The 24,026-nt window shown below is 31.9% G+C and overlaps 1 protein-coding gene across 5 annotated transcripts in view; it reads left to right on the top strand.

Annotated features, from left to right (window-relative positions):
- Positions 1 to 24,026, top strand: part of LOC148600157 (uncharacterized) — a 119,291-nt gene continuing 95,265 nt past the window's right edge. For 4 of the 5 annotated variants that reach the window (XM_088559306.1, XM_088559304.1, XM_088559305.1 and 1 more), the window contains exon 1: positions 1 to 383. In XM_088559306.1, the coding sequence (XP_088415432.1) occupies positions 323 to 383 (61 nt within the window). In that variant the 5' untranslated portion in view covers positions 1 to 322. The remainder of the gene's footprint in view (positions 384 to 24,026) is intronic. The other variant, XM_088559307.1, reaches the window with a different exon arrangement.

Below are 24,026 nucleotides of genomic sequence, written 5' to 3'. Positions count from 1 at the left end.
GGTGCATTTTGTTCTTTTTGTGAATGGATAGGATTACGATAGCAGGCGGAGTTACCTCCCGTTCGAGTAGCTATTGAATTACTTAAGAGATTGCAATACAGAATACGCACGTGAAGTTAAGAGCACACGGAATCGTCTTCTACATGTAGCTAAAGACAAATTGGAAAGTTTTAACAGACGGATACTAGTAATGCCGTAGTGTGATCACTTTACAATTTATAAATAAGTTGTCGGGATATTTTTGGTGTGGATATTTTTGACAGTTGCCAATTCTGCTGAAAACAAGTTGTAATTTGACAGACGTGGGTGAAAAACTCCGAAGATGGTGCCCGTAAAAGTTTTAATTCCACTTTTATGTACAATTTTACATGTGAATTCACAAGGTAAGATTTTTGTGTATAGACGTAGATTTTCTCAGGTATAATAGAAACTTTGTTTATCAGGCCTTTTAGAAGTTTATTTACATTTTGTGTATATTGAAGTGAGATTTGTATCTGCGTGCGCTATAAACACGATCCCCAAATCACAGTTTATGTTTGGGGACAATATCAAATCACTATTTAATTTTCTTTGATAAGAGATATCATTATACAAGGCAATAATCATATAAATGGTCAAAAATAATTAATTCTTTAAACCCCCACTTACCACTTTAATTATGGGGGATAAGAGATTGATAAAAGAAAAATAATCTTGAATTGTTGCCTAAGGGAGACACTTTTATCTTGTGGAGTGTATTACAAAATTTTTATGTGTCCCAGCAAATGAATTTTAGAAAATGAATTTAGATCTAAAATTACTTCAAATTAAGATCAGGGAATGTATATTAGAAAGTCCCTTTTTTCTGCAAGGTGTTATAAAAGGTCATCTAAAACATGAAGTGTATCCCCAGAAATATCTCTGTTACAAGTACATTGTAATATTACATGTACAATATAATGTTATTGAACCTTTATATGTCTTTGAGTCGAACTTATCCCTATGACTTGACGATCGTCAAAAACAACCTCCAAACTATATGATAAGAAAAACCAATAATATATAAATATATATTTCAATTGAATTTGCTTTTAATGGTTAAAACCTGATTGAATGAATGGGAAATATTAAAATTTGTAAAAAAGAAAAGCTGTTTTATTCTAATAAATTTCAGAAGTGAAAAGTTTGAAATAATGCCATGAATAACAACTAAGAAATCTCGCTATCCTTAAGCTCAAGGCGTGACAAATTTTAAAATATTTGCACATGTGTGCAACTTGGTTATGCAGGTTTAAACCAAATATGTACCAGACTTCTACAATTTGATAAATCGAGTGTTAAATGTCTTGAAAAGTTCGCTTTTTAAATACATCATAAAAATCTACTACATTATTTTTATTGAGTATTCAACTGTTAAATTTTTATGACCATATCTAAATTATTAGTATAAAATGTTTTCTCTCAATACATGTATGTTTATCTTAAGATACGTGTACTAGGGGAGTTGATTGTACATTATTTTGAAATGGGACATTAATTTTGTCTTTCATCTTGATGCAGTGTGACTCCTGGCAAATTTATATCACTTTGACATAAAGGGAGTTTCCAGTCCTAGTTAACTACATATAGTAATACAATAATGTTGTTAGCAGTTTTGTACATCATTTGTTTGGAAATAAATGTACATGTATACAGGTACATGTATGTATGTTTTTCAAGTACTGTACATTCTACATTTATTGTAATCATTTGTGTACATGTACATGAAGATATACTGAAAGTTGAGGATTACTTAAAAAACGGTGTACAAATATAAACCATTCAAATACAGTACATATGAAATACATGAAAATGATTCAACATGTGCATGTAGTATACTGCTCATCATCATGTTAAATTTTAGTTTACCTTGTGTACATGCATGTATTACATGTATAGTAATTCTATGGAAATAGATTTATGGATACATGTACATGTATGTACAGCCATAGTTTAAAAAGGACCAGTCACTTACAGTTTTCAAAGGATGATCACCTTAAATGTAAAATTACCTTGGTAAAGTTTAATTGATATTTTTTTAACACCCCCTCAATATACAAATGTATTTAATTGCCCTGATATGCATCCCCTATTTTGTATATGAGGACCTGTCTGTACATTATCAACATGAACATGTGTACACATAGAATGCATTGTATATTTTAAATGTTTATTTATTTCAGTATATTCTACAGAGTGATCAAAAGGTGTACATCAGGTGAATGTACACATACAGTAATATGAATGTACATGTACATTGTACAAAATGTACTACATGTACATGTAGCTTCCACTTAAGTTTTGATTTATGAAAGTGTCATGATTTAAAACTTAGAAGTAATTTAAGAATTATATGACGATGCCAGGTTGAAATATGACACCATTATAGAGGTATCCAAAATGCTTTGGAAACAAAATACCTGTAAAATGCATCCTCATGTGTAAAGATACAATTTTACAAACAGGTGTTTCATGCCTTTTTTTTTCTTTTTGAATGTATAACTTTCTAATGATTGTGCATAGGGGTTATTAAAACTGTGAAATTTTTGGGATTGTTTATGTAGTTGAAAATTGAAGTGTGGAAATGAAGGTTTGAACAGTTATCCTACATGTATATGACTTTGCAGAATCACTAAAATACAAATGTACATGGTTGTTTCTGTCCCACAAGAATGGGTGGTATGATTTTGACAATTTTTCTTGGCTTATGTGGAAAACATAATTTTGAGACAATGTAAAATCTTTGTGCTTGTAACAACTGTACAATATGCATGTACCAGGGATACATGTACATGTACAATATTTGATTTGGATAGATCAGACAAAATAACTTTTTTTTATCTATACACTCTACCTATAAAGTATATTGCTACGTGCTTTAAAGGGAAAGCCATTATAATATTAAATGTAATTTTTGTTTAAAAAAAAAAAAAACAAATACACCTCACATATGAAGTAATTTACATGTACACATTTTAGAAAATTAACTCAGTTATATCCTGTTATGTCTTTAGTTTTTGAATTTTGTATAATGTCATGTCAAATTGACACCACTCTTACAGAGTTGCATGACATGGCCTCATCTTGTGACATGAAACTGACATTTCTATGACTGCTGAGTCTGTAATCAATCAGTTTAATATATGTACATGCATGTAGTTTTTAGAATAATTCATTAGAAAATGATACTGATAGACTGCTAGGTTACCATGTATAGGGACACATTCAAGATGATAGTTTGAAGGTTTTATTCTGTAACTGTAAAAATCCAATGTAAGCAGTTGCCTAGCTAAGGTGTGTTGCAATACTTTTTCTTGTGGAATAATTCTTGAAAATTAATTTTAAAAGACAAGAATAACACTTTTTTATAACCGATGAAGGGATCTACCCCTTTGTTATCAATGTTAGTAATGAAGTTCAACTAATTAATACTAATTGATATTTTTAAAATGATTTCTGAAATACCATTTAACGATGAATATGACCAATATATACGTGTATGTAGCAAGTAATTTCATCTCTACATAGTTTAAACTCCCCAGCATCTGATCTCCCTTACCACCAAAGTGAGTGAGTCTTGGAGATTTGACATTTTTTCTCTCCCCTGCATCTAATCTCCCCAACCTCTGTCTGGGAGATTTGACATAGTTTTTATCCCCAGCTTCTTATCTCCTCAACTATCATAAACTCAAATTTTGCACCTTTTTAACTTGTAACAAGTGGCATATGATTTGACTTTACATAACAACAATTTAATTTAATTCTTGCTTACAAAACATGGAAAGTATTAAACAAATGGAATCTCCTACTCTAAAGGCACTGAATCATCAAAGACATCTTAACAAGTCTCAAGTAGTTTGAGTGAGAAAGAGCTAATAAAAGTTTCACTTACTGTACAAATAATTACTTTATTATGTGGAGAATTTTTTAATGAACTTGACTGGCTGATTATAAATATGTCAGACCGAACTAGGCTTGCTGTACATATATCTACAGGCTACTTATCTTATGGTTGTGGTTGTGCAATAATGTTGTTCCATATTGCTAAGATGTGGGAGGTGTTTTATGGTCTTTCAAAATTTTTTAATAACTTAATTTTGACTTTAATAACATTATAAACCTTTACCACTGGACACCTGTTTACTTGTTGTATTCTTTACAACACTTTTGTCATCATTGTGTTAGCCACACAATGGTACTTTATCATGTTCTGTTTTTGACACAGATACAACATGTATTTGACAGAATACATAATTTGTACATGTACAAAATTTGTCCCTGCTTATTTTTATTTTTCACTTTCTAAGAAAGTACATATTTGATATTTTTATTAAACAAAAAAAAATCATACAGGGGACCAGATATAATAGCAGTGCTCGCCTTTAGCCACTAGCCCGAAGCCTGGGGCTAGTAAAAATTGGTTTGGGCTAGTGAAATGATGTGTATGTCTTATTTCGGTCTAGTTGAATCAAACACAGTCCTCTATTATTTGAGCTAGTCATTGAGAAGTTTGAAGGGAAAAAAATGGTGTGTTTGTGGGTGGGGGGGGGGGGGTGTGTGTTCCAACCACCAGAAAACCTTGAATCTGCCACTGTATTGTGAAAAAAATTTTACACTTTGATTTCTTGAATAAGAGGTGCAGTGCAATTTTTCTTTTGCTTACAAATACATTGATGTCTTATATGAATTTTGTGTTATTAAGATCACATTCAAAAGGAGCGAAAGGAGAGGAAGAGACAGGGGATAGAAATGATCTCATGTACAAAATATACATGTATATGTATATTGGCAAGTACAACTGTGCTTGTAAACGTACTTCATTCTTGTGGCATCTCTGTTACACATTGTTTTGAGCATGCAATAACACAAAGAGAGAAAGGGATACCCTAATCTGAACCATTAATTATTGAACAATATTTGCTTAAGAGATAAAGGAATAAATCATTGTATGCATTCTATATTTATTCCTTTAGATTGATAGTAAGGGTAAAGTATCCTGACTCGGAGTGTGTAGATCACAATAGCTTGATACACTGCAGGTACAGAGAAAATAATATAAATGGGTTATGTGAAAGAATGGGTGGTACTCGCCAAATTGTTCTTAAACTTGCATAATTTTCTATAAATAAGAGGGCTACACAAAGATGCTGCATGAATCATAGGACATTTGGTTATTTTTATGTATTTAAATAAAATCAGTTGTGCTGGATAAAAATAGGCTTGGATACTTAATGTAAGTTAATTAGTTTCAATTGTCTCTTGAGCTTGTTATTTGCAGCTAGTATTCAGCAGAGATTGGTGGAGTTGTTCTTGTCTGTCAGTCTGTCTGTCTGTCTCACAACTATATGGTTTCTGATTTGTGTTCAAATTAGTCTGAGTGACTACATGTACATGCATTAATTTACTGTTGAGTTCTATAGTTATAAGTAAATCATCAGCCGAGAACGAATGGAGAATAAAAAAACTCACGTTAGGTTATCAGTGTTTACACAACAGGTCGAGAGATGGTTGAATTTGCTCGAAATTAGGGAAACACAAGTATCCTATAGTCAAATGTTTAGTGGTCTTTGATTTTTTTATCTATCAAAATGCTGTGTCTGTGTCAGCAATTGTCATGTCACTTAAACATGCGTTGTAGGTGGTAACGTCTCATGGCATAATTTCTGCACATTTTTCCTCCACTAGTCAAGTGTTAATGTTTGAACAGTAGCCGTCTTACATGTGTGCTACATGCTTCTGTGTGACTTGCGTGTCAAAATATTTTTGCAATTTTACCTAATTGCTTAGAAACACAAGAATGTGCCATTTATTAAGTGTATACTGCTGAAAATATTCAGCTAAAAAATTTAAATGCATTTAAATTCAAATATTTGCTCAATGAGAGGGATTACATTGCATATCAAATTCCAGAGTTTAAAACGTAGTGTTCTTGTGTACATTAAGAATATCAGTAGAATTAAAATATTTCTTTTGAAGCATCCCCTCCTTTTTCACTGGCACTTTTACATGCAAGAAAAATGTAGAGAAGAGTCATTTTATTGTATCGTAAAGTGAAATTATCAACTATAAATAAAGATTAAGATATTTAAAGAAATTTGAAGGATTTTATAATAATAGATTTGGAAAATCTTGCCATTAAAATAGTATTATTGTAGTCGATAATGGGAAAATATTTTGTTTGAATTTCCCAAAGGTTAAAAAGTCTTTTTATTAAATCAACAGTAGGACAGCAGGGCTTTACATAAAAAAGTTAAGTATTTAATATTGAAAGGCTTTTTATGAGTTGGAAACCCCTAGGCTTTATCTTTATTCTTCTCTAACTTGAAATTTTATGTGTACATTTTTTTACATATTTGTATACACTCAAGTATAATGCCTTTTGACCCTAATAACAATGCATCTTCTCGCGATATAGAACAGTGTTGTGACTCCATGTGGTATGAGTATTGTGTCTGTTTAAATATGACTTTCGTCAAAATTCTTTTCTTTTTTCTCTTAAAATTTCGTAGCATACTTCCTGGGGCAATTCATGGTGTTTTCAGTCGACTTTCTTATTTTTGATCAAGATATTTTTGCATCATTTGGTTTGGTACATATTACTCTATTTTCATTCTAACTAAATAATCGTTGAGCAGAAAATAAAGGAATTTTAGTATTTAACATATTTCAGACTTTGATCCAGTTTATCAGTAAGTGTGTCAATCTTTGTTTTTGGCTTAGTTCTTTGCAATTCAGCTGAACATGGAATGTCAACACAAAGTGCCCATACTATAGACAATTGTAAAACATATTTGGTCTATTTTTCTACAACTTGATTGATAGATGAAGTAGTGTGAACTTTTTTTATGATTTGTTTGTGTAAGGGTCAAAGGTTAGACCATTGATTAGAATAAGAGCAATCCAATATAGAGCTTTTGATATCTTTTTTTAGTTACCAAGATTTTTTGAAGTACATTGTTGTATTCTGTTGGGGTATTTTCCAATTCTGATTAGATGGCGTCATTGCTTAAGATAGAACACTTGTAATGTTGTAATTTTTGTAGATAAACTTTTGGTTTTTATGTAGATTTTAGTAATCAAAGGTATATGAACTTAAAAGGAGTCTATTGGTTTTGTGGTTACCAACTAAAGATGTGAAAAATATGAGTATAACCTAATATGACATTCACATTTATTTCAGCAGCTGTTTTCCTCCAAGAATTCATGGATATTTGAAGTAACAATCTAAATTTTGTGTGACATGCATAGCTTGTAGGTAGATTTTGTGAGATTTTTCTTTTTTTCTGTGGGATGCCTTTTTATAAAATCCCACAGACTCAGTGTTTAAAAAATAGGCCCCTCTACGAACTTAATCAGACTACAAATTGAAATTCTTGGATCTTCCAGGAGATATTGAAAAGTTGCTACATATAGCTTATGTTGTATGTCCTTTTAATCCACTAGTACAAAGCACATACATTTTTGTATGAATTACATCTACAATATTGTTTTGACTATAATATATATATATATATGTACATGCTTCTGATAGTAGAAGAAATCTCCTGTTTTGAGGTGAAACAAGAGTATCAAGAATTTAATGGACAAACAGGTACATATGTTTTGGTTATTAATTTCTAGATTTGAAGTTAACGACCTGTAGAATGACTTTAGTGTTCTGTTTCTACTGAAGTACAGTTCATATTTTTTTGTGATTAAAAACAGGTGGGAGAACAATGGTCTGAGCAAAGTGTTATTGTTTTAAAGTAATTTATGGTCATACATTTATTAATAAAGTTTTTATGAATGAAAATATTTTCCAGGTCAAATTTTTGTACTTTTAAAATATTGTTTTGATCCAGATTTGAGTGTGAAGTAATTAGATAATTACGATTACATATGAGGCCATGGGAAAAAAATGTATGTTTATATTGTCTTTGGGATTTACTTTTTGTTGTTGTTTTTCCTTTTAAGCCTGTCAATTTGGTCTGTTAATTTCTTCTATCAACAAATGGAGGAAACTACTAAAAAATGACACCTTTTTTAATGAGTTATTTTGGATAAGGACAAACAGTTTTTAAATTGCCCTGTCCTCACATTTGTAATTTTCAAGTGTGAGTTCAGCCCTGTTTATACTTATTGAGCCTGAGATAGTCATCGAATGAATTGTAAGAGACAAGATATCTGTACTTTTATAATGACAATCATATCATCTTATTAGCATAATGTGATGACCCACATTGACCCTCCCTTGTCAAGTGCCTATTGACCCTAAAATTAGCCAAATATGTTGAATTTTAATCTTTCAATTGGTTCAGATTGTGAATTAATGTCTTTCTGATGGGCTTTGATTCAATTATTTTGTTAAACCTTAATTGACTGTGATCCATGAAATTTAATTGAAGTGTCTACTAATTTTGAAAACTGTTGATGCTTTTACATGTACTGTACATGTTCCTGTGTCAATAATTTTTTTTTCTTGAGATCTGGTCTTCAGTTTATCAGTATTGTCCATCTTTTTTATCAGTGTTGCTTATCCTTTCACACCTCCTTTTGTCTTTCAATACTGCTACTGTAAAAGTATTGATTTTAGTGGTCAGGTGCAGATCCAAGGACAGGCGTGCCGGGTTTACATCCGCCCCCCACTTATTGGCAAGAAAAAAAAATTTTCACCACTAGTTTTACCCCATATTATTTTTGTCTTGCTTTGCATGGCATTTAATTCAATTAAAGCCCCCCTCCCCCTAAACTCAAATCCTGGATGGACAGAGAAGTGCGAAAAATACTACCTGCGAAATTGATGTTAACACTATGTCAGGCCTCTCATTTTATTATTCCGTGAATTGATACCCACGAATATCTGCACTAGTCAAAATCCGCCAAAATTAGCAACTGCAAAAAATCAAAATGTTTACAGTATTTAATACAAATTCTATTATTAGTACTGCATACTCATAATCTTCCTTTACCTTTGAAAACATGTACATGCAGAGTACATGTATGTACCTCTTGAACGTCACACCCTCTCCATTTTTGGTGTCCACTCTATTGTTTGTATTGATATTTATTTTAAGTACTCTCACCTGAACTCCATATTAGATGCACCAATAAAAGCTCTCCTCCATTCCCTCTTTTTATATCTTCTCATTCATATATAACCATTATTTAAATATAGGGATATGTCTACTTGTACATGTAAGAAAGAGGTAAGCTACTCTTATTCCAGACAACAATGGGGGAACATAGCTACCCTCAAGTGCTTGTCAATTAGTGCAATCACTTTAAGCAATTTAAAGCACATAAAACTATTTCAACTGGTTTAAAGCAGTCTGGCTAAGTTGCTTCAGGAATCTTTGCTTTGATCTTTGATTGTGTATTCCCATGAAGATTACCTTTGATTAAGATAGAGTAATATCATTTTTATGTATGATATAGGTATGGATGTACACGTACTTCTTGCAGTTGCAACTTGGTGCAGTCTGCATTGGGGATTGTTTAATTGATGTTATAAGCCAATTAACAAAGATATTCTAGTAGTGACTGGATATAAACAGTAGTTACATCTTGTAATTATTCTCTGAGATTGCTACATGTACACTACTGCACAGTTGGAACTTACTGATTCACCTGCCCATGGTGGGCAAATCTTAGAAATACATGCTTACGTATGAAACATTCTGGATTTATACTAAGCCATCTAAATTGTGTTTAACTTAACAGTAAACTTAGTCCATGCTCCAAGTTTTTGTCATGTGTGTTATGGATTTGGTCTGTTATTGTTTTTGTGTTACATTTTCTTCGCTTTGTCATGTTTTTTTTAAATTACAATACATAGACTCTTTCATCATTATGGAGACCCAAGGCAGATGCACTGTAGTAGTTTAGATAATTGTTAAAAGTACATCTACTCAGCTGATTCATTTTACAGTGAAATCTGTTTGAACAGAACCCTTTATATACTGAAAACCTGTGTAAACCAGACAATATCCCTACATGTATATTAGTCTCAATATGTTTTTACCCTGTTTAAACCAATCACCTGCTTTAACTCCAGTCCAAAAAAAACCACATTTTGACAGGTTTCATTCTATTTATTCATATCCAGGGTGGTAAGTAAAAAAGACAAAATTCACTGCAGTTGTAGGGTATTTTTAAAATGGTGCTCTGTTTTCATGTTGCCCTTGACGTTCTACTGTAATGTTACCTTCCATTTTTTTCATTGATAAACAGATTGGTCTGATAACCAAGTTACAAAACAATGTTTATGTGTTATATATTCTTTACTTGCAGGTGTATATCTTTCTTGTATTGATTTCATAGTTAAAATTCATTTGTATGTCTTTCTTATCCCCCCTTTTTCACCAATGTGTAAAAATAAAATCTGGTCATATCAGATATGGTTAAGTTACAAAAGTGTTGGTGTATTATACAGTAAAATCAAACATTGATATGAAACTTTTGTTTTTCAAATTAAATTTTCTGGGTGGGGGGGGGAGTGGTGGTAAACCTGGTGTGCCATCTTGAATCTGTGTTGAAAGTTTGCTTGCCTACATGTACTTGTTGTCCTTTTAAGATTTTCAGATTTGTTGAATGATATAACCTTTAGCTAAAGATACAGCTATTTTCAATTTGATTTGTCGTGAATGACTGTTTTGGGCAAAGAGTAATCAAGGGAACCAAGATTCTAGGGGAAGTCAAAAGAATGTAATCCAGGGACAAAAAGACCAGACATGGAAAACAGAAAAATACAACAAAGAACATAAAATAACCAAAATAATACATACAAAGTAACACAAGTAAATGAGCAGTACTTGGACCCCACTATAAACTGGGAGCATGGAAAGGGTGCACCGCTAGGGTAAGTGTCCTCTGCTTTTCTAGAAAGACCACAATTTAATAACAAACATTAAATGAGGTACATGCATAACTAGATGTTTGTAACATTTTAATTTCACACCAAATTTTACACCTTTTACTCTAACAAAGGGTCCAGGTACAATAATGTACTGAATGTTTATACAAATTGGAATTTTATTTTCCTATTTATACAATCACATAACTCTAAATAAAGACCATTACGATAAAAATAATATTTGTTTTATGATTTCTCACAGTATCTAAATATGTACACTGTGATATAACTGAAATTAAATAGACAAATATTTATATCGTAAATATAATTTATAAATATTATCAGACCAAATTAGAAATATGAATTATGGATGTAATCCATCACATTAATTTCACATTATTTATTATATCATAAAGCTTATAAAAATAATTACTTGAACATGGAATTAGTCTTTAAGTTTTAACACCCTGAAATCTGTTATCTTTAAGTTTAGGGTTTGATCTCCCACTTTTCTAAAGTACTAACAAACTATTTACCGTGAAATTTGGTCTAGTTGTGAATAGTTTTGATAAAAAGATATCTAATTTAGATAACAGTTTCAGATTTTTAGCTTGAAACAATTTATTTGGGCATTTAGTTTCAAATATATCATTAAAACATTGCATTTTTCATTTTACACACTTCGCCAACAATGAAATCTGAATATTTTGAAAATCATTAGATTTGGATAGGCTGTCAAATTTGAATTTACTGATAATACATGTACAAGTGTGCGTTTTTTTGTTTTCCTATTTTTTTCTTTAAGATTATACACAACCCTCATTGAAATGTGGACAGGTGACCTACAGGATAATCGGTAGCATGATATGACTGGTCAGCTAAGGTCATCATTTTGACCCCTGTCACTGTACATGTCATTTCTGATGATTCCTCATAAATTAAAAATAAATATTTATGTCAAATATAAGAAGGACTGTTCTTATGTGGTAGAAGTTCTTTGTATATATATCTTACAGCCCAGGTGGATTTTCACCATTTCCACTCTTTTAACTTGCAAGATGGTGTAGTTTATCACCAAATTATCATCAGTGTCATAATGAGCCTGATTGGGTGAGCTTTTGTACTTGTGATAATTTCTATCAAGACCTTCAAAACAGATTTGTTCACTTTATTGGTATCCAAACAGTTGTGCATTGTGTACTTGTTAAAGGTTATAGAATGTCAATGGAATGTGAGAATTGTGGACAATTGCCTGATGGTGGAACTTTTCAGGCAATTTACCAAATCTGGATAAAGGCAAAAAAAATGAATTTGAAGACAGACTTTTACTTGATGTGGTTACACAGCATTCTTAATGGAGGAACTGGTTTAAATTTATTATTAATTAACATGGGTTATTGGTGACTTTGACTATGATTTGACTTGATTTCATTGATCACTTGGTCACTTATTAAAGCTGATTTGTGTTTAAGTTTCAATAACTGAACACATTCTATCAAAATGATTGTTAACCCTTTCAAGAGTTTTAATTGATAAAAAAATTGATCACCGGTTCAATTGATAAGTGTTGGAAACAATCTGTGATCAGTGATTAATCAATTAATTTACCAAATCAAGTGTATGAATGGTGAAATCAGCCTGAACCACAGTGTAGACATGTCAATTTCACTTAAGCGGATAATGTATTCATATCAGATCCTTTACCTGTCTTGTCATGTAACTAGGAAAAAATACAAATTATGGCAACAGGGTTAAGAAATACAACTGCATTTTAATGTACATGTAAGAGTAACGAAATTGTATAACAAGTCCAAACAAATGAAATTGACGTTTTCTCAGAATTTGGTGGGTCGTTATTAAAACATTTATCATCTATGGATGATATTTTTCCATATCAGTTGATATACATATACATGTACATGTCTCATTAACCCAAGGAGGACTATAGCTACCGAATTTTAAGAAAATTTTATTATGATTCCTTTAAATACTTTTTAAATTGTTTAATGAGCCAATGTCCACCTGGTGTTTTCTATTTGAAGTTAAATAAGATTTTCTGTTAGAAATAGAAATTGTAAACATATGACCAAAACTAAAAGTATTATTCTGGGAAAGGTACTAGTCTCTCTCATTGTCTCAGAAATCTTGTGGATGACCAGTGGTCATTTATTCAGCTGGTACAGTCATAATTAATTTTACATGACTCATTGAACCAATTAAATGGTCAGTCCAGGCATCTGCTCTGACCACTGATTTTTGATTGTGTCAGGATAACACTTAGGTGAGAAGTGGATTTTTTCCCTTAAACTGTTTAAAGTTAATTAGTCAGTCCATAAGAATTGAAAATAGATCATTACAGTTTTAAATGTGTAATGATTTGAAGAGCCAGTGAGTATTTATTAACCATTAAAATTCAATATACAATGCTTCTTTTGTAGTTTTTAAGTCCTATGAATTTCTAGAGAAGGTGTCTCATAGCTTCCTTTAACAATACTGTATTTGATGAAAAAAAATGTGTTTACAGTATCAAGTTAATAGTCTGTCTGTCTGTTTATCAGATAAAAGATATATTCATTTACAGTATTGATGCATTTTAGTAAATTTAAAAATTATTGATATTAGTGCAGTAGGGTCATACTTCAGGGGTACAAGTTTACTTTCTAGATGGAGCAGTCTTTGACTTTTCTAAGTTTCAGATCATTGGTCAACTTGAGGAAAACCAGTGAAATGAAAAGCTTAATAAGTATAGGTCCTAATTGAGAGTTTAAGACTTTAGACACACATTTATTTGGTCCCCAGTACATGCAATTTACGAAACATTTCACAACAATTAAGAGAGAAGGGAAAAGTATATGGCATAATTTTAAATACAATTTTTAATTGTAAGTAAATGGTAATGATTTCATGAACTGTAAAAATATGATGAAGAGAGTAATTAGTTCTAAACACTTTGCTACTCCCTCAAACATCCTCACTTCATATTCAAATGACCACCATAAAATGTCAGAAACATGGCTGTAATGAAAAAATACCCAGAAATTGAAGAGGAAGTCAATAAGAAAAATACTGGGTATTCAAATCATGACAAAAAAGACAGAACAACAAGCAAACAAGGGAAAAAAAAATTAACACTTTCCCCAAAAATAAGCCCTCCCCATAATACATGTGACTTTCAAGGTCATATAGTTTCATGACTAAGCAGTTAACTAAAAAAGAGATGAAATTTTTCACAAGTCAGAAGGGAAGAATTTAAGAGCTCACACCTCCTGTTGGTAGTCTGCATATTATATTCAGATGAATTTGGGTGGAAACATTCCTCATCTTGGTCTGCATCTGTGGAATAGGAGCATTCATTGCATATTTCTGTAAAACATGTGCATTGTGTGCTTATTAAAGGTTAAAGAATGCAGTTATTAAAAAATAAGACCTCCCTAATTTGCTTTAAAATTTCAAAATCGCAACAAATTTTCAGCATTAGGTATACAAAACTTGACTCATTGTTTTAATATGAAATTTGAGCTACTACATGTATAATTTAAGGACACCCCTTTTCAGAAAACAATTGGAAATTTAAAGATGAATCAGTTTTATGGCCCACACATTTTCACCATATAACTCCTGCTTTAACTAGTACATGTACATGTACATGTAAATTTTAAACAACTATTTCAAGGGCATGTGAAAATATTATGACCTCACTTAATTTGCATACCAAGGTTAGAAATTTTGCAACTAAATTGCAATAATAGCCTCATGCACTTTTTTCTCATTGTTTAAAATTTTAACTGTATTTTGTAAGTTGTACTGAATAACTTACATGTACTTGTATTACATGTATTCTTGTTATTCTTATTACCCTCCTTGCTTTTAAATATGTCACTCAAAGACAAAGAGCATTAACTAGTTTCATGGTACTAGACTATCTCATAGTTGCCGAGGCTTTATTTAAGCGTTGACAGCTTCTTTCTAATAGTGTTAGAAACATATCATGAACAATATCACTTGGGGGGGGGGGGGATTGGATGTCCCCCTTACCTTACATTGGGAAAATGAATATGTTTTTATCATGGTCTCCTTGCTTTTACTTTTTTTTCTTTGCAAAATCACCTCCCTAAATTCCTACATACATGTGGAAAAAAAATGTAAATTTGTTATTTTCCCCTAAATTTACCCACAAAGTTTCAGCCTTTCTTTGTACTAGGGCTACAATATTATTCATGTTTACATCACAGTTAACCTAAAATCGTTCATCAATCCCTGCTAACTGCTCTTTTGTGCAACACCCAAGTTCATTCATTGTCTTTCTCAGTTCTGTACTTTGACCCCTTTTATATTGAGTAATGTCTATCTTCAATAATATTAAATATGCATGTACATGTATCTAACTCTGCAGTGGTCTTAACAAATGAGGATACATGTACATGTATGTCTGGTAGCACGTAGTGATATAGTAGCAACACAACATTGTCAATTGGATCTAATCCGCTTGTTAGATTTGTTTTATTACCTCTTTCCGCAATTAGACTCCATCAATTCATGTAGTCGTTTGAATAAAGCCTAATTGGAGTCTTATATTAATCCACTTGGTGGATTACTAGTATTTGTTATTTCATTTATCATTGAGTCAATTCAGTGCAGTTGAACTTTAGGAGCAACTATTTGATTTTAAGGGTGCTATGATAAAGGGGTAAATTCACTAACACTAATTTCAGGCCTACTATTTTGCCAAAGTTTTAACTTACTATTTGAAATTGTCTGTTTGCCTATTATAAAGCCAAGATACTATCTGAGTACTAATATACAGGACATACAAGCTGTTGTGTCATAAATTAGTCACTCTATATTTTCTACATAAAAATGTTTCATGAAGTAAGTTATTTTAACACAATTCAGCTAAATTTTCTAATTTAGCTTCATTTTCATCTACAATTTTAGTGCAACCAGTGTCCAAAATTTATTCAGAATATCTATTAAAATGACTATTTTTAAAAATGGTCCAGTTATTTGTTTAGAATTAAGATATAGCATCTTCAAGGCTCCAGAATTCCAATTTTCTATTACCCATTGCAAGTGAAACTTAAATTTGTCTGCTGAAAATAACATTTGTCTGTTTTGTATGATGTTTTCTGCATAATACATTTTGTACATGTACATTTATTTCTAGAGCACAGTTCATGTTTGATTATAGATAAACTTAATTGAATGTCTTTTCGTGATTTCCTTTGAATCAGTAACAATGTTGCTTAATAAAAACTTCATGTTTGAAATTTTATAGTTTCATGAACTATTATGACTAATTTCACAGAAGGACTTCATTTACAGTTCGTGTTTGGCTCTACGTTTTCATGTACATTTCCCCTGTCATTGGCCATCATGACATTTTCAACATTCTGACATTCGACGAGCCATGAGAGGATTTCACAATTTTCATGTAAGAAATTTTATATTCTCATGTCTAATTATATTTTACTACACAAAACATAAGTATGGGTGTTACATGTTCAGAGTAGGTTATTTGTACTTGTTTAGTGAGCTTGAAGGTATCCATTAATTATAACGTTGGTCTATCATATTTCATCTTGATTGGTCGACAACTAAGGGGGTTTTATGATGTAAATGAAGGAAAACTGTATGAATATACAATAAACGTCATGTAAACTTAGCAATTTTCACTTGTTCAATGTGGCTTATATGCACTTTATATTAAAATATTTCTGAAGCTGAGTAAGACTGCATTAACCATGTATATATAATGATAATGGAACCAATTCTTTCATTCAGTATAGTGTGCTATCTGTACCATCAAACATATTTGGTCAGTTGATATCCAACTTCCACCATGAACTTGTGGAAAGGCAACTTCCATTATAGCTATACTGTATCTGGAGAGGTTTATTGAACAACACCTTCAAGTCTTTGGTGAAGGTCCAAATCCTTTCAAATTTAAATAACCCAGACATGTATCATTGGGAAAGAGAGTGTCATCATGTTCACAGGGGAGGCATTTGCCTCTATATTTATCTTTGTTTAATATTTCTGGCCTTGCAGTAGGTTTGATTGTTCTGGTGTTGGTCCAGATTTATTGTCTCATGAAGAGCCAAGGAAAGTGGGATGGGATTATCCATCCATCTGTCAGTCGTTTGGTAACATAACACCCCTGTGAACAATATAATCAATGTCTTATTAATTAGTTCATGATTGGTCCTGAGGATAATCTTGTCAGGGTCATGGGTCAACCATTAAGGTCACAGAGTCAAAGTATGATGTTTTGCTATTTACCCTTGCTCTTAATGGTATTGATAGTTAAACAAAGACACCATATTTAAAATTTAAATTTTGCCCCAAAAGATTTTGCAATTATTTCTGTCTATATTCCAATATCCCTGTCTGTTCAATAAATGGACAGTATTGAGTTCTGTAATATCTGCTTAAAGGATAATCTGTGTGAATGTTTTCTGTATAAAAAAATCGTCTGGTTTTTAATTGCAATTGTTGGAATTAAAGGATTATGGAATGATTTTACCACAGATGTCTACTATAAAATTCTAAGTCTTTTAAATCTTACAAGTATTTCTTACCTGGTTTTATCAGAGTTTGTAGGTGTGGAGTATTTTATTTGGCTTAAGTTGATATATTGAAAAAAATCAAATATAGCGAACATTTGCGAATACAATATTGCGGCAGCAAAGCCTTGTTATAGTTGGGTTTTAGACTTCCATGAATACGTCCACAGTATGATATCGCAAATATCTGGCCATCCACAGACTAGATATAATGACTGAATCATCAGGAAGGACAGATACATGATTGAGAGCTCTATTTCAATTAGACTGCTAAAACTTACATGAAGAAAAACCTTGCAATTGGCAAAAACATTCTGAATAGCTAATTTGACAGAATTTGGAAACTAATACAGTCTGCAATGTGTTGATTTTCAAATTTTAAAATATAATATTAGAATCTGTTGTTGTAAGATAGCATGATAAAAAGGTAATTCATTGCTCTGTCTGTAGTTTGAAAAAAAAGTGCCATTCAAGGCTGTCAAAAGAAGAAAAAATGGTTACAGTTTTTGCTTAAGTAGCTGTCTTTGTAAGAATCATGCAAAATCTGAAAAATGTGATATACCCCAAGAAAGGCTACATACTTTTATTTTTGTAAATAAGTTGTTTTATGAGTCTATAGTACGAAATGTGTAATTATTCATTTAAATCTTCCTGCTCTTAGGAGATAATCATCATTGAAAATCCAATAGATTCTATTGTATTTGAGTGTCATTTATGTATTTGTCTCCCTTAATTTTGAAATCTACAGTTCATTATATATATTTTATATCTCCGAAGAAAACTGAATGATACTTTCTGTTTACTATGGCAATTCAAACAAAATATCAAAAATAAAAATATGTAGGCTTTTTACCCATGAATCACATTTTGCATGATTATTAGCTGGAGTGCTACTTAATCAACTCTGCTTATGATGTAAAATAGAATTGTGCTGATGGTGGATCAAGATTTAGAAATGGGGGTACCAAACCTGTGTTCCATTATCAGAAATTATAAAAAAAACATGCATCAAATTCACTGTTGTAATGATATAATGCTAAATAATGAAGGAATTTGCTAGATAAATTTTTGAACTGTATTGCTTTTAGAGTATTTTATAATGTTAATAAATATGAAAAATATAACATTTTCACTTTCAATTTTTCAATTTCATAAAGGGAGTGTGGCCACACCCCCTTTTGAATCTGCCTAGGAGGAGTGATATAGCACAACTCATAAGGCTTTTCTCCTATAGCACATTGATCATAAGTGCTTTCTAACTAAAATCAATATCAGATAGCACAGTGCTAGCAATTATATAGTGCTACAAAGCATAGCACTTTAACAGTCTCTGGTAAAGAAATGTTATGTATGTATTTAAAAAAAATATGAAATAACCTCAAATTTACAGCTCTCAAGCATACAAGAAACTGTTCTTGATATTATGATAAAATTAAGTGCAAATAGCTAATTCTCAGAGAAATACTCAAGAATTAGAGATGAAGTCTTTGATATTGTATTATGGATAATATTATGCGCATTATCTGAATTTTAGAAGAAAAAGAAGTCACTGCCAGTATAAAGTCTTTAAGTTCAAAGCATTTATGATAAATTTTGATAATATCTTTTCAAAGAAACATTCTGGATTTTACATTATATTTCAAAAATGATGCTTTATGCCATGTCAATCAAGTTTATGTAAACAAAATATCAAAAGTAAAAGTTCATTTGACAAAAAGCAGATAGCGTGAAATCTTTAAAACATTACTTAACAAAGAGACATTGTCTTGTAAGAAAACAAACTTGATGTCCAGTTCTCTCTTTTATGAATACACTATGGTTTAGTGGACTATGTCATTTTCACTGGCCATGGTGGAATTGGGCAAAGAAACCAGTGTGGATCTTGCTTTTTTCCCCCATCCACTCTAGGGACAGTATAAAATTTGGCCCAGAAATCTGCGAAGGGCGGGGGCAATTTTAGTAAATTGTAATTTGTTACAATTAAGAATTCATGTAACATATCTTTTTGAAAGGAAGCGCAAGCCCCCTTGTATTTAAAAGTCATTTGTTCACCTCTGTGTGTGTGATGCTGATCCATATTATACACCTCTGAGTCATAGTTTGAGTGATCATTATTTTTGTCTAGAAACCTGAAAGTCTGAAGAACAGCAGTAAAAACCAAAATTATTTTGAAAGAAAACAAACTTTGCGGTCAGTTGTGGTGTACTTTATCTGTATATTAATTAAAATCAACCAGTGAATTCAAACTATCCCATCTTTCATTAGCGTTTGTGGATTTTTTACCCCCTGCATACTTGTGTTTTTAAGTTTTAAATCTGGAAATGTGTGTGGTTAAATTCAGGAGAAAACTAAATGTTCAGCTTTATGTTAAAATCATTTATTTCAAATTTATGTGGTTGAGTCTCAGTACATGTATGAAGGAATGGTTATTACAGATCTGAAATTAAATAAAAACTATTTTGTCTACAATGTGGCTTAGTGCAGTATGAACAGTTACTCAATTTTGTTTAGGGATTTCCTTCTTGTATGGAAATGACGGGGTTGAGGTTTTGGCAAGGAATCAGTTGATGTGCCCAAATTACATTGATATTATACCTAAAAACTATTTTAAGTTCCAGTCCGCATAAAATTCAGACACTGCCAATGTTAAAGTGATTCATGGTCACCAAACAAAAGATACTTTTTCAGTCTACTTATGCTATATTTTCACATAACAACAATCTTTTCTGCATTTGGATCTGCACTTTATAGAAAATCTTACATTCGTCTCTCACTAAAATCAACCAAATCAACCCAAATCAAGAACAATAACTCTTGCAAAGTGCAAATTTCATGTACAGTCTTTATATTTTTTATCTCAGAAGCACAACAACAAAATGAAAATCTAATGCTTGTTTTGTGATCAGTTTCTGTTTCTGAACAAGAAATAAAACTTAATTTGGTAGGTTTTTGACATGCATGAATCACCTCCTGTCTGATTTTTAGAAAGACTGATACTTAATACAAAATGTTTATAAGAGTGTAGTACATGTTCTCAGTTCATTTTTCTTAAGCCTTAATTGTCTATTAGAAACCATGTTAGTTAATCTCACTAAAAAATCAATTGTCTGTTATGTGAGAGTACAGATCTTTAGTTTTGTATTTTTCAATTTGTATAAGAGTAATCAAAGGAACCAAGGTTATAGCAGTAATGAAAAGAATGTAATCCAGGGACAAAGGCCAGCCAAGGAAAACAGATGTACACTACAAAGAACATAAACTAAAATCATACATACAAAGTAACAAAAGAAAATGAGCAACTCGGACTCCACTAAAAACTAGGAGCATGGACCAGGTGCACCAGTAGGGTAAGCGTCCTCTGTTTTTCTAGAAACACCTGCTGTGTTGCTCATAAAAAGTCAAGTCCGGGGTAGACAAATGCAGATAGGAAAACTATGACCCGTTGAATGAATCAGTTTTCATGGTGCAGATGGAAACACCATAACGATCCACGAGTTGATGATAACTTCAATCTTGTAGCAACATAACCCTGTTCCAGAAGCCTATTTGTTAGTGTTCTAGCCCAATACAAAAAGTCTGTGTAGTTTCGGCAAGCTCTGGCATAATGTACGAGTTGTGATATGAACACTCCATACGCTGGTGCTGAAGGGATGTTGCCACAGATGAAAGGAAAGTTGACAATTTTGAATGAAAAGTCATAAAAAATTAATTGGTTTAAACTCAGTGAGAAATCAGTTGTTTGTTTTGAATGAGGACTCTCGATTTTGTTTAAAGAACCAGTTTATTAAATTCGGTTATGGGGAGCACGTGTACTATATATTTTATATTGTTCCCAGTTAGAATTTTAAGTACTAAAATAACTCTTGTGGCTATTGCTGGCAACAATATATTATTTATATACATGTAAGGCCATATAAATAAATATGTCTGTTTCCTGCTACCCTACCTACCCAAGGTTTTTTTGCATACCCAAAACATTTTTTGGCACCATTAAATTCTAGATTGTTTCCCCATTAACACAATGTAAAATGTTTTTGAAAAATAAAATAGTTTCCTTACCTACCTACACTATTTCCTTTATCCTGGTAGCTGGAAACAAAGACTATTATTTTTTGGCCTAAGCCCAAAGCTGCAATTTGCCAAAAATATAACAGAAGGCTACAAAGAGAGAAAGAATGTTGCATCTTTGAATCAATAACAAAATTCTGCCAAAACTGTACTTTCAAGTTTTTGAATTTTTTTTAAAGTTAACTGGGGACGTAAAGGTATAATATATTTATCGGGCCATGGAACCATACATCTGGATTGAGCTATAATTGGTTAAATTTTCCTGAAAAAAAAAGCGCAAAACTAGCATTTGGAAATTTTAACCACTGGATCTATAGGATTGTTACAAAAACATACTCAAGCTCAGTGTACAAATCATCATTTGAATAGCTAATAAAATTCCTGAAAGTAATATAGAACACATCACCTTGGCACTCTGTTTTGGAAAACCCAACTTAGTAATTGCAAGTAGCAGAGTCTCAACAACCTCATCAACATCTGGTAGCATAAACATTTTGGGGTTATTCCCTATCAATTTGTGTCATTTTAAAAATTCTGGGAAACCCATGAAAGAATTTTTCAAAATCCAGAACCGAGAAAAAAAACTTGAGTTCATGGTCAACTACGAACTATTAATACCAATCACGATTATAGAACAAAATTATAAAGAGGAAGAGGTCTTCTGATGGATTTTTTGTAGTTTTAAAAGTGGGATTTTAACCTGAAAAGTGACAAAAATATTGTCTAACATTAATACTAAGCAAGTCTCTAGTAAAAACATTTAAGAAATTCTAGTTATCTCAGAAGCTAAAAAAATACATCTGCAACCTTACATGATTCTAAGAAATTCTGTTGATCTCCCAAAATTTAAAAATGACTTTTGCCCAATTTTTTTTGTGGGGGTGGAGAGGGGGAGGGGCATTCAATTGGCACACCTTTGCTTGGCACTGCACTTGACATGCACATGTAAATATTCATGAAAATAAATCTGCACCTGAATCAGTTAAAAAATATAAGTTAATTAGTAAAATGTTGGTTGATTGACAATATATGATAGACAATCACCAGTAATTACCAATCTTATCTTGGATTGTTACATAACAATCATTATTGCCTCTTTAACACCAACTGTTTGGAAAAAGGCTCAGACTGAGGGTTTTGTAAGAAAATGGATGTGATTAGCATCACGATAATTAATGAAATTCTACTGCATGTACAATATAATTATCTGTGATCACTTACTGCATTACATAATGATCTCTTTACCAAATTTCAGCACTCCCCCTCTCTTTTTTTTAGGAAAAACCATAATTTATTATTTTGGGCACTGCAATTTAGATATGAAAAAGTCAGTTGGCACTTATTTGAAGAAAATGTTTTAGTTAACATTCTTAGTGATCATGAAGTGTAATAGTTCAGTGTAGGAAAATCCTGACCCCTTTTTATTGGAAACCCCAAAAATTGTTATTTCAGGCTCATAAAAAAACTACAGAATTGCTAAACATGAAAAATGATTAGCATCAGATGGTTATGAATCTTAAACATATCCATCATCTGCTTGCCCTTTTTAAACAGTATTATATAATCACTCTGTTGCTACTGTGACACCCCCCTTTTCGAAAACCACGTGAATGTACTTTGTGTATTGTGATACTGCCGTGAAACTGTAATAATAATTACACAATCAAAACATAAATCTAGACATTGCATAAAGAATTTTATCAGATAAGTTTTAGGTGATGTCATGCTGTTATAGCACTGACTGGATTCTTAAGCACTTAACCTGATTCTGCTGTGGTGTCTGAGATTAAACAGGGATACAGTTGAATGCTGTGAGAGCTAACAACATTGGCCTGACTGGATTCTTAAGCACTTAACCTGATTCTGCAGTGTTGTCTGAGATTTAGCAGGAATACAGTTGAGAGCTGAGAGAGCTAACAACATTGGCCTGACTGGATTCTAAAAGCACTTAACCTGATTCCTATGAGGTATCTGAGATAAACAGGGATACAGTTGAATGCTGAGAGAGCTGACAACAGTGGCCTGACTGGATTCTTAAGCACTGAACCTGATTCTGAGTTTGAACAAGTGTGGAGTTCTCTAAATTCTGAAAGTACGATGATGCCAGGTTTCTGCAATGATTCAGTGCAGTATTACATTGTGTATGCTTAATAGATTCTATTTCACTTCAATATCAGATCAGCCAATCAGATTTCATCTTTCATGATTTTGAAAGTATTATTCGAAGGGAAAACCCCAAGAATTCTGAAAAGGTCAACAGAACAGAAAGTGGAATGAATTGTTGTTAGATCCCAAATGCAATGGCTGAATGGAACATTTCAATAAGATTGGTTTCTTCCACACAGATAATAGCTGTAATGTTGAAAGGAACTTGATCTTAATATTTTCAGCACTGAGTCCATAAATATTGGCACAATTCTTTGATGATGCACTATTTATATCATGAAACTTTCAATACTGAAGTGTCAATAGGGGCAACAAAATATAAACAGTTCTAAGGTCTGACCATATATATACCCTACTGACGCACCTGGTCCATGCTCCCA

This window comes from Perna viridis, chromosome 13 (genome assembly GCF_037379345.1).
Source record: "Perna viridis isolate PV_CMFRI_1.1 ecotype Kerala chromosome 13, ASM3737934v1, whole genome shotgun sequence".
Taxonomy (NCBI): Eukaryota; Metazoa; Mollusca; class Bivalvia; order Mytilida; family Mytilidae; genus Perna; species Perna viridis.
This window is presented reverse-complemented; position numbering and strand designations above follow the sequence as displayed.